A 12,174-nucleotide genomic window follows, 5' to 3' on the forward strand; every position below is an offset into this window, starting at 1 on the left:
TAGGCTAGAATAAAGACTGGGAGTGGATGGGTCATTACACAAAGTAAAACTATTTCCCCATGTTTATTCCCCACACCCACCCTACTGTTCCTCACACGTTCTTGTCAACTGCTGGAAATGGCCCACCTTGATTATCACTACAAAAAGTCCCCCTCTCCCCGCTCTCCTGCTGGTAATAGCTCACCTTATCTGATCACTCTGGTTACAGTGTGTATGGTAACACCCACTGTTTCATGTTCTCTGTGTATATAAATCTCCCCACTGTATTTTCCACTACACGCATCCGATGAAGTGAGCTGTAGCTCACGAAAGCTTATGCTCAAATAAATTTGTTAGTCTCTCAGGTGCCGCAAGTCCTCCTTTTTCTTTTTGCGGATACAGACTAACCCAGCTGCTACTCTGAAACCAATCAGGGAAAGGACCACTTGGAGTCCTGTTCCCCCAAAATATCCCCCCAAGCCTATACCCCCTTTCCAGGGGAAGGCTTGAGCACATATCCTCACCAATTGGTTACAAAGGGATGACAGACCCAACCCCTCGGGTCTTAGAACAATGGAAAAAATCATTCAGGTTCTTAAAAAGAAGGATTTTATTTAAAGAGAAAAAGGTAAAAGAGTTCCCTCTGTGCTTAGGCTGGTAGTTAACCTTACAGAGTAACAGAAAATTCAAAGAGCCCAGAGGAACCCCTCTAGCCCTAGTTTCAAAGTTACAACAAAACAGGAATAAACCTCCCTCTAGCAAAGGGAAAATTCACAAGTTGAGAAAACAAAGATGAACTAATACGCCTTGCTTGGATGTTACTTACAAGTTTGAAACAAGAGAGACTTGTTCAGAAAGGTCTGGAGAACATGTATTGATGTCCGGTCCCTCTTAGTCCCAAGAGCGAACAGCCGCACAAACAAAGAACCCAAAACAAAACCTCTCCCCACCCGATTTGAAAGTATCTTTTGTCCCCATTGGTTCCTTTGGTCAGGTGCCAACCAGGTTACTTGAGCTTCTTAACCCCCGACAGGTAAGGAGGAATTTAGGCTATCCCTATGGTTATGACAGCCTCAAAAGGAGCAATCCTTGTACCTTTCACCACACTTCCTTTGTGGGCATTAAAACACCTTCTTCAACATGGTTTTGTCAGTCCAGTTGGCTCATACCACCAATCCCCAGCGTTGCAGGTGGTATTGTATATGGAATTTTGGATCAAGTTCTAGTAACTCACAAACCTCCCTCATCACCTTTCCCACAAATCCATTATCACGATCCACAGCCTTCGGAAAACCTCACCTAGAGAACATCTCTTCTGTTAGCACCTTAGCTGTCGGGGTGGCTGTACAGCCTTGAGTCGGGGTAGCTTCTGTCCACCTAATAAAATTCTACAATTACCAAAATATACTTGTTCCCTCTAGTGGCTGTAGGTAATTCTCCAGTATAGTCCATTTGGATTCCTTCCCAAGTACTGGGAGGTACGGTCTGTGGACAGCTACGGGTGTAGAGCAGTGACTGGAACCAGACAGACACCTAAGAGAGATAATTATGAGCTATGGAAATAGTTGACCGACAGTGCTTTTGGTTTCTGACCGCACGCTATGGTCCTATGTGCAGTTTAAGGCAAGATTAAGCTGTCCCCTTCTGTGTATATTTTCACCGGTTGGGATAGGGTGTGTATGGCAGAATAATAGAGCCTGTTTTCATTTTTCCCCTTCCCAAGGACATAATCAACTCAATGAGTAACAGCACTGCTACCAGTAAACCACCAGTAACACTGAGGTTGGTCGTGCCTGCTAGCCAGTGTGGGTCACTGATTGGCAAAGGAGGCTCCAAGATTAAGGAAATCAGGGAGGTAAGGCAGACCTTTTTCTTAAACCTCCCTTGTAAGTGCACTGTTTAAAAGCTACATTTAACTCAAGTGAGAATGGAAACTGACTCTGCAGCCTCTGCAGTGGGTATCCACATGCAGCCAGCTTCACAAATAGCATCGCCTCCAGCAAAACGCCTGCCACCAGAAGCTGACTCGGAAATGCTAAACCTGGACTTTTGATTTCCTAAGGATCCCAGCATGTAACTGACGTGGGCTCCTGCCAGCACCGGCATGACACTGCATTTGACTTCTACAGGCCTTGGAGACTGACATATGCACTGTGTGCATGGCGTGGCAAGAGGAGGGAGGGTGATTGTCATGTCATGTTTGCAAAGCAATTCTTAACCAGGGTCTAACGCACCGAAAACTGAGCACATTGAAGTTACAGCTGACTACAAAAAGGAAGGGAAGGTGTTTTCGTTCTTGCAGCTGCTGTGCATTCAACTTTGCTATTCTTCCTCTCTCTCTCTCTCTCTCTCCCTTCCTGCTTTCTCCAGTCAACAGGTGCTCAGGTTCAAGTGGCGGGGGACATGCTGCCCAACTCCACAGAACGGGCAGTGACAATTTCGGGGACCCCGGATGCAATTATCCAGTGTGTCAAACAGATCTGTGTGGTGATGCTGGAGGTACAGTCTGTAACAATGGGGGTAAAGTATATAGGAAAAGCTATCAACAACCAAACTACAGTGAAAACCCTGGAATAGCTATTGATGTTATTGTTCACCCTCACTTACTGGTACCATTAGTTTAAAATCCTCACCATGTGTTTTTGCCCAGCCATGCACTCTGTTCATTTACTAGGTATGGAGTCTGGGGCTGAACTCTAACTTAACTGAGAAGTGAAATATGATGTTTTCTCTTTAGATTTGAAATGAGATGGAGGGGCAGTCAGCAGTAGAGTCTCAAGAAGGTTGCTTTTGAAATTAGGAGGCCATAGGCTCTCTCCCTTAGACTGGAGAGCTTGTGCGGTGGGACAGAGACGGCTTAGTGCGAGAAAAGCAAGGGGAGTAGGAAGGGCATAGAGAGAAATAAGAGCTGTGACGTGAGCTGGATCTAGTCCATGGAGCATTTGAAAAACTAGGAAGATCATTTTGAACTGGATCCTGAACTGAAGGGGGCAGTGGTATTGTCTGAGGACCGGAGCGATATGGTCACTGCATTGAGTGTGTGAGAGAAGGCAGGAATCAGCCTTCTGCACACTGGAGTCTGGGGAGTTCTTAGCAAAGGAAGTTGGGAGAGGGAGGAGGATTTCGGCAGAGGTGGGTTTGGAGCAGTAGTAATCACAGGCCGGGCTGCACAGGTGGTGGACAGGTTTGCAGCACCAGGTACCTGTTTGGAGATGCAGAATTCAGTGCCCATTATGGCAGTAGAGGCAAATGGGAAGCCTGCGTCAGACTGGGAGATAGGTCTACGAGCTGAAGTATCGATAATTATTGTAATGCTTTACAATGACTTCGCTACAATCCTGTCACCTTTCTAGTACTTAACCAGTGAAATTCTCATTTTCCCTGTGTTGTTAATGCAGTATGAGAGAAAGCAGACTTGTGACTATCGAGCCCTGAAATTCTGTAGCTCATTTGGGGGGTTTGATTGCACAGGTTTCTGTGTGTTAATATTTATTGTGAGGTTCTTAAAACTCATATTGATTTTATATGCCATGCATTCTGCAGATAGTAGTTGTGTGTGTAATTACAATTATAGATATAAACTATAATGACCTATAAATACGTACTGTATATAATATAAACAATAATGGATACGAATCCAAACATTTTGGTCTGAAATCTCATAGGAAGAGGCTTTCGCAAGATTTCTTTCGTGCATTAACAATGATTTGGTTATCAGACAGAACTCGGCATACACCTCTCACAAACACCAGTAAGAGCAATAGTCACAGAATACAGCTCGTGCATTGCCTTCACAACAGACAGGTCAGGCTGAAGCAGGAGACTGAATTGGCAAATGGTATTGACTTGTGGCAGGATGAAAAGACAGAGGGTGTGTGTCGAGGAGAACCCTCCCAATGGCATATGGCTACGTGGTGGCTCTTCGGTCACTGCTCACTCGCTCCACCAGCACACTGTTGGGGTGTGTGTGTGTGTGCAGCTTGCACAATTGCTGCTTGTGCTGTCCCTGTTCTGTGGATAAGCAGAGGACTTGAATCTCCCATGCCCCCAGGGTGATCCCTTTCATAAGTACGGTAACATCACGGAAAGGGGTCTCAAGAGCTGTATGCTATTTCCTCTTTAAACCAGGAAGCGAGGAAATCACTTTCCATGGAGTGTAATAAACAGAATTTCTTATTTGCAGGTTTATAATAAAATGCTTTTCTTCTAAAATATAGAGACCACGGGAGAGGCGGGGTAATTTCCCAGCCTTTGTTTGTGAGCTGCCCTGTGTGTGTATATTACAGTCACCAGTTCATTATTACCGTTATTGATACTACTGCACCACATAGCAGGCCCCATTCCACTAAAGCCCTGCAGTGTCCTGTATGGATACGTAGTAACCAGATAGTCTCTGCCCCAAAGACCTTCCAATAGTAGCTGTACAACCAGGCACAAAACCGTTCATAAGATTAGAAGTGGGCCCAGCAGCACGGGTGGCCTATCTGCGTTGGAGAAAACTAAAAAGGATTTTTTTAAGTGGAGAAGACAAAGATGGTCAATGTGTTGTACAACCTTCTCACTCTTTCTAATTTCCCCCAACACACTGATGGTTGCTGTGCTCTACAACAGTGCCCCAGCATCGTATCCAACACCTGACACCACCGATGTGATGCTGTAATCAGGTGTTGAGATGTACAGCGTAGCTTGATGATGGTAACAAAGGCCATGCTATGAAGACAACTTCCCTGTATGTACGCCTAACGAGTTATCTGCCTCGCAACCCTGCTGCGTGTCCCATAGGCAGCACATCGTGCTATTGCCACGTGTCTCTGGGTACATGTGTTCTTCAATGAGAGTTTGAGGGGTGCTGTTCAGATGTTCTCTCATGCACAAAAGCCTGGTAAATTATGAATGTAGATTAACTGAGAAATCAGTCTATACAGTGTGTGTGGGGATGAGTGCTGGAGAGGGAAATAGATTATGCTGAGAAGGTGCACTGGTGTAACGCCCGTAGGAAAGGGAATTGCTGAGAAGCCTCACCTCATTTAATTTAAGGACTTCTCTCCCCACCCCCGCCCCCCGCTCACATGACTATTTCCCTTGTCTCCTCTCATTTGGAAACCATATTCGCCCAGTCCCAACAGCAATGTTTCTGTTAAAGGTATTGAAGGAATCTCTGTGGGGCAAGGACAGTGTGATAGAATTCATGGGCCTTGTGATGTCGATGTCCATGACATGGGTTGGGTTGGTTGCTTTCTAACTTTCTTTTTACTGATGTTTCAGGAAAGCTGTTCTAATGTTCTCTCTCCCTCTCCTTGTCCCTTTTCCTAGTCCCCACCGAAAGGTGCCACCATTCCCTATCGCCCAAAGCCCGCCTCCACCCCTGTCATTTTTGCAGGTGGTCAGGTAAGAGCCGACCCGCTTGCGGCCTCCACTGCCAACCTCAGCCTCTTACTGCAGCACCAGCCGCTGCCTGTTAGTGCACTCAGGTTTTCTCGCCTTCTCACTTGCATGGTTTCATCCCATTCATATTGTGCCAAAGCAGATGGACTGAAAGCTCTTTGCTAAACTGCTCTTGGTTAATTTGCCTGAATACCTGGCTTAGTTGCCCCATCCATGGGGGGCGAGTATGAAAAATTCTTCCTCTGGCCAAATTGCTGGGAATAGAAGTGAATTTTACAGTCCGCTTCCATGCTGTCTTGCATTCCAGGAAACAACTGAACATTTGTAGCAGGCAGCACTCAGGGTGGAATGTGCTCTTCCCCACATTTACGGCTTGAGTCTGCAAAGGAAGATGCTGGGCGCACTAGTCCTGATCCGGGAAAGAACCTTAGCCCGTGCATATTCAGCACACGATGAAGGGCTGTGTTGCGTTTGTCTCAGAGAACCGAGAACCTTGCAGGAGTGCTCCCTTTGTGCTGTGAGACAAGGGCCGTGAGGAACGGGAACGCTTTCCACTGGTTGGTTTGGGGTGCTTACACGCAGTGAAAATACCACTTGTGATGTAAAACATCACGCTTTGGCATGGGTTTGCTACAGCTTCATCTTTGCTGGAACCTTAGCTTTATTTTTCATATATTCTGCTCAGTTTTGAGCAACATTTCACCTTTAGATGCACAGAAATGAAGGCGTTTTCACTGACATTTTCCCATTTTCTAGTGAAAATTAGCTTTTCATATGAAGATAGGCCAGCTAATATTTTCTCAGAGGAATCCAAAAGCTTTCTAACTTCTAGTATTTTCAGTTTCACTTGGAAAGTTACACACAGCTCTGATTAAACATCACTTTGGTAGCAGTAGGACTGGATTTGGAGCTCAGCGCTTCCCAGGGAAAACTCAGCCCCTTGGGTCCTAATGGGGTCCTAAGTCCTTATTTACACAAACTTCGCATTAAAGTTTTGCCTGAATTGGGCCTTTTATTAAAGCCCACAATACAGGGCAGTGTTGCACGTTTTTTGCACAGTTAGCGGAAGGTAATGCGGTACCAGTAACGCATGCTACGGCATAATCACCGTTGTTTTTAATGGAGGGACTGAAAAATAACAGGGAATATTGCACTGGCTTCAGTGCCTGTAAATCAGGGCAGAGTTTGGCCCACAATTAGGGAACTTTGAATGTGTTTATAATAACCCTTTGAAAGTGAATCTGCACCTTCTTTTCCATAGATACTCGTGCCTTTCATGGCACTCGCCCACATTGGCTTGCCGGAGATTTGCAGAGAGTCTGAACTCTTGGCTGCTGGCATTGCTTTTTGCTTCAGATAATCAATGCACATTTTAAAAAATCAGACACGGATCAAGAATTACATGGATTTTAAAAGCTGATCTACACTATGAAGTAAACGTTAGCATCCCCACCTCTTCTGTAGCTTTGTGATTTCTCATTACTTCTCAAGCGAGGAAGTGACGGTCAGCGAGTCCCCCATGAGACCTGCATTGCCATATTTATTACCCATCATTCCTTAGGGCTGGAGCTGGCTGCTCTAAACACCTCGTTGCACCAGTTTAACTGAAGTCACTTTAAAAAATCAGTTTAGTTAAAGCAATGCAAACCTCTGGGTGGAAACCCTGAAACTGCCTTCTAAAACCAATCTGAATTAAACCCAGGCAACATTGTAGAGAGAGGGTTTAAGTGCTCAGGGCATTTTCAGATGTGTAGGTAGCCATATTCTGAAGTTCGGGGTCCAGCGTGCAATGACATTAATGACACTTACGTCATCTGTCTAATCTAATTGTCTCTGATCAATCTCGGTTTTCTATAGAACTCATCATTGTTGCATCTAAGAAACAAATTAGGATCGGAATTCTCCCAGGCTCCAGTAATTTCCCTTCAAGCCAGAATGATAGCAAACAGAAACATATGTGGCCAAAAATCCCCAAATCATCCTTTTGGGTGCCTCAGTGAGTGGGAGCCCAATTGGAAACACTCAAGGCTGATTTTCAGAAGGGACGAGCACCTGCGGGTGCCATTGACTTTCAGGGGAGTCCTGGGAGTCAGGCCCCAGTTCTCTCCATGTAGATGCTCAAAAATGGAGCCACTCCAATGTGTGCCCTTGGGAAAATGGGCATTAGTAGCCAATTTATATCTTTGTGGTAGCTCAACCTCTGTGTGCCTTCCAAGACAGCCCTGTTTAAAGCATGTTGTTCCCCCAGCCCATAATTGCTAGCGGAAGTGCAAACCAAGTATGGGAGCACATGACAAGGGGACACAGCAGAACGCATCTTAACCAGTTGCCAAAAGCATCACCACCCTCTGAGCAGCAGTCCTGCAGACGAGCTTTGGGTCCAGCTGTGGAGTGAACTGTATCTTCTCAAAAGGGAGAGTAAGATGGAAGGAACTTCCCCCTGCTGTTAAATTGTTGGTGTCTTGAGCAGAGGTTTATTTCAAGGGAAGAAGTGGGGCTCTAGGGGTCGGAAATCCTCATTGGCTGTATAAAAGAAAACTCCTTAGCTACTCTGCATAGGAAGCTATTAGTTGTAAGGGCTCTGCCTCAGAAGGGGTAAGTGCCCTGTCCTGTGATTGGAGGAACAAATGTATGGGGGAAAATGCCTCCAGCTGCCTCAAATCTCCCCATGTATACAGCAGGGCTGAGGAGTGTCAGGTGTTCAGTGCCACACTACCACATAACCTCACCCGCACAGGCAGGCTCCAGCTCACCATCCTCAGCTACAGTTCCTGGCACAGGTACTGCCCCCCATCGCTTCCCCCAACAATCCCCCCAACAGCCTCAGGCTCTGCCGCACCCCACCCACCTCAGGCTGTTCCATCCCCACAACAACCCCCCAACAGCCTCAGGCTCTGCCAGACCCCACCCACCTCAGGCTGTTCCATCCCCACAACAACCCCCCAACAGCCTCAGGCTCTGCCAGACCCCACCCACCTCAGGCTGTTCCATCCCCACAACAACCCCCCAAAAGCCTCAGGCTCTGCCGCACCCCACCCACCTCAGGCTGTTCCATCCCCACAACAACCCCCCAACAGCCTCAGGCTCTGCCACACCCCACCCACCTCAGGCTGTTCCATCCCCACAACAACCCCCCAACAGCCTCAGGCTCTGCCGCACCCCACCCACCTCAGGCTGTTCCATCCCCACAACAACCCTCCAACAGCCTCAGGCTCTGCCACACCCCACCCACCTCAGGCTGTTCCATCCCCACAACAACCCTCCAACGGCCTCAGGCTCTGCCACACCCCACCCACCTCAGGCTGTTCCATCCCCACAACAACCCCCCAACGGCCTCAGGCTCTGCCGCACCCCACCCACCTCAGGCTGTTCCATCCCCACAACAACCCCCCAACAGCCTCAGGCTCTGCCACACCCCACCCACCTCAGGCTGTTCCATCCCCACAACAACCCCCCAACGGCCTCAGGCTCTGCCGCACCCCACCCACCTCAGGCTGTTCCATCCCCACAACAACCCCCCAACAGCCTCAGGCTCTGCCACACCCCACCCACCTCAGGCTGTTCCATCCCCACAACAACCCTCCAACAGCCTCAGGCTCTGCCGCACCCCACCCACCTCAGGCTGTTCCATCCCCACAACAACCCCCCAACAGCCTCAGGCTCTGCCGCACCCCACCCACCTCAGGCTGTTCCATCCCCACAACAGCCCCCCAACGGCCTCAGGCTCTGCCGCACCCCACCCACCTCAGGCTGTTCCATCCCCACAACAGCCCCCCAACGGCCTCAGGCTCTGCCGCTCCCCACCCACCTCAGGCTGTTCCATCCCCACAACAACCCCCCAACAGCCTCAGGCTCTGCCAGACCCCACCCACCTCAGGCTGTTCCATCCCCACAACAACCCCCCAACAGCCTCAGGCTCTGCCGCACCCCACCCACCTCAGGCTGTTCCATCCCCACAACAACCCCCCAACAGCCTCAGGCTCTGCCACACCCCACCCACCTCAGGCTGTTCCATCCCCACAACAACCCCCCAACGGCCTCAGGCTCTGCCGCACCCCACCCACCTCAGGCTGTTCCATCCCCACAACAACCCTCCAACAGCCTCAGGCTCTGCCGCACCCCACCCACCTCAGGCTGTTCCATCCCCACAACAACCCCCCAACAGCCTCAGGCTCTGCCGCTCCCCACCCACCTCAGGCTGTTCCATCCCCACAACAACCCCCCAACAGCCTCAGGCTCTGCCGCACCCCACCCACCTCAGGCTGTTCCATCCCCACAACAACCCTCCAACGGCCTCAGGCTCTGCCGCACCCCACCCACCTCAGGCTGTTCCATCCCTACAACAACCCCCCAACAGCCTCAGGCTCTGCCAGACCCCACCCACCTCAGGCTGTTCCATCCCCACAACAACCCCCCAACAGCCTCAGGCTCTGCCAGACCCCACCCACCTCAGGCTGTTCCATCCCCACAACAACCCCCCAACAGCCTCAGGCTCTGCCGCTCCCCACCCACCTCAGGCTGTTCCATCCCCACAACAACCCCCCAACAGCCTCAGGCTCTGCCGCTCCCCACCCACCTCAGGCTGTTCCATCCCCACAACAACCCCCCAACGGCCTCAGGCTCTGCCACACCCCACCCACCTCAGGCTGTTCCATCCCCACAACAACCCCCCAACGGCCTCAGGCTCTGCCGCTCCCCACCCACCTCAGGCTGTTCCATCCCCACAACAACCCCCCAACGGCCTCAGGCTCTCCCCCACCAGCAATCCTGCCAACTGCTAAGGCTCTTCCCCCGTCCCCACTTCAGGCTGTTCCATCCCCAACATCCCCCCACAGTCTCAGGGTCTCCCATCCCCTCAGCAACCCCCACCAGCCTCAGGCTCCACCAGCGCTTTCTCTCCACCCCACCCCACCCCACCCGCAATGACTCAGTGAACCCAGTCCGCTACACTCTGAGCCCGACTCCCTGAGATGCTCTGGCCCCCACTGACTTTTGCAGGCTCCCCAGTCACTGCTGACTTCCCATTCCCCAGCTGCTCATGCATCTGCCAGACCCAACCTCCTGTGCAGAGAGGGAGTGCTCCTGCCTCCTTGCCAGTGCAGTCCCGGGGCCTGGGGCACCCTGAGGGGAGTCGGGGACGGTTCCTGGTGACACATGGCACCCCTGGAGCTGGGCAGGACTCGGCAGCTCTGATCTTGGAAGAGGGGAGTGCCACTTCCACGGTGTGCTCCAGATCCGTTGGGAGCCCCTCTGTAGGGACTGTGCAAGGGAAGGCTCTGCGGGTTAGCAGGGCGCAGGGCTAGGGGCTGGCTGGGCACTGCAGATTCCACTGCTGCCCAGCACCGAGGTCGTACAGGTTAGAGCACACTGCGCCTTCAGCAACTCGTTACAGCTTTCCCCTCCATGCTTCCAAGAGCCCCCCCCACCTCTGAGCCCTGGCAACGTGGCTCTTTCAGGAGCCACCCACAGATCCCGGCCCTCGGTGCGGATGGCACAGTTTAGGCCCCACAACCCCTGTCTCTCCAGGGAGGGAAGGCCCCACACCTGACGGATTCCATGGGACCTCCTGCGTCAAAGCAACTTGTCCCTTTGGGTCACTGGTATGCCACATAGCAGCAGCAGGGAGGTGTTTGAGAAAACTCCAGGGTGGACCAGGTCCATGGGGGAATGGGAAGTTGCATGTAGATCAGCTCAAGGTGCATTTTGACCTGTAGTAAAACTCCAGTATTTTCAAATATATTTACAGTGGTTCCCATTAAAATGTCAGTGTTTTCTGACAATTAGCACTCTATGGTTTTTCCATGTGCTTTGGACTGGCAATATCTCTGGGGTTTCTGTTGGGAAATGTTGACCTTTTAAAAACAACTACTGTACCCAGTTTATTTTTGAAGAAAGTTGATTTGCATCTGTCCGAGACACCGTCCTATCTGTGGCTAACTCTGTATGTAATCATCAAAAGATATCACAGAATAGCCTCAAGAGGTTGGACTGTTTATTTTGGACATTATTTAATGTTGTGCTTATTGGACCATTTTTCATTTCTACATCTCTAGTTACTGAGTCCCCAGTAGAAATAAGTATGTATATTACTGATACTTTTGGAGCTGATTGGTAATTCGGAGCTGACCAATGAACTATCTTCAGAGCCTGGTCATTTAAACAAAATTAAAGCAAAATATCAAATGGAAATTTAAAGGAAAAATTGAACAATTTAGAGAACATCCTCAGTCTGTTTTCCTTCCTATTACTATACCCTGTGTGAATACAGCCTAGGGAGTGAAAGATTTAGCGATGGGAATTTAACCCTTTGGAGACCGTGGACATGTATAATGCCAATAAAATATGTTACCTCACCCACCTTATCTTTGTCAATGTTCTAAGAATCAGATAATAGCATTTTTGATGGCAAGAAACCACTGAATTGGCTTTTGTGTCCAATTTCTCTACACTTGTTATTGATCTTCACCCCACCAAGCTGAGGATGTTACTGAGCCAAACAGCTTGTTGTTTGCAACGAGTGATGTAACTTTTCAAAGGTTACCAGACTTTCCTCTTCTTTGCTGTCTTTACTCTCCCTTTACAAAGTGTTATCCATCCTTTATGCCATTTAATTTGGAATCATCTGAAAAATGTTTTATTTAATCAGATATGTTTTATTACCCAGTAAACTCCTTAGCAATAAGGCGTCTACAGCTGTTGGCAGACAATAATGCTTATTTTCAAAGTGATAAAAAGAGTATGTTAAAGGATTGTTGCAAAACTTTGCTGAAGATACCTAGGAAACACCCTGAACTACAGAGGGTGAAATTC

At 49.3% G+C, this 12,174-nt stretch overlaps 1 protein-coding gene across 1 annotated transcript in view; it reads left to right on the plus strand.

Annotated features, from left to right (window-relative positions):
* PCBP3 (poly(rC) binding protein 3) overlaps positions 1-12,174 on the plus strand; it is a 107,544-nt gene that overhangs the window by 54,836 nt on the left and 40,534 nt on the right. The window contains exons 6-8 of the mRNA XM_084642714.1: positions 1,703-1,834; positions 2,350-2,478; positions 5,293-5,367. Of these exons, the coding sequence (XP_084498840.1) occupies positions 1,703-1,834; positions 2,350-2,478; positions 5,293-5,367 (336 nt within the window). The remainder of the gene's footprint in view (positions 1-1,702; positions 1,835-2,349; positions 2,479-5,292; positions 5,368-12,174) is intronic.

Source organism: Lepidochelys olivacea (assembly GCF_965140295.1).
Source record: "Lepidochelys olivacea isolate rLepOli2 genome assembly, chromosome: 11".
In the NCBI taxonomy this organism is placed as follows: domain Eukaryota; kingdom Metazoa; phylum Chordata; order Testudines; family Cheloniidae; genus Lepidochelys; species Lepidochelys olivacea.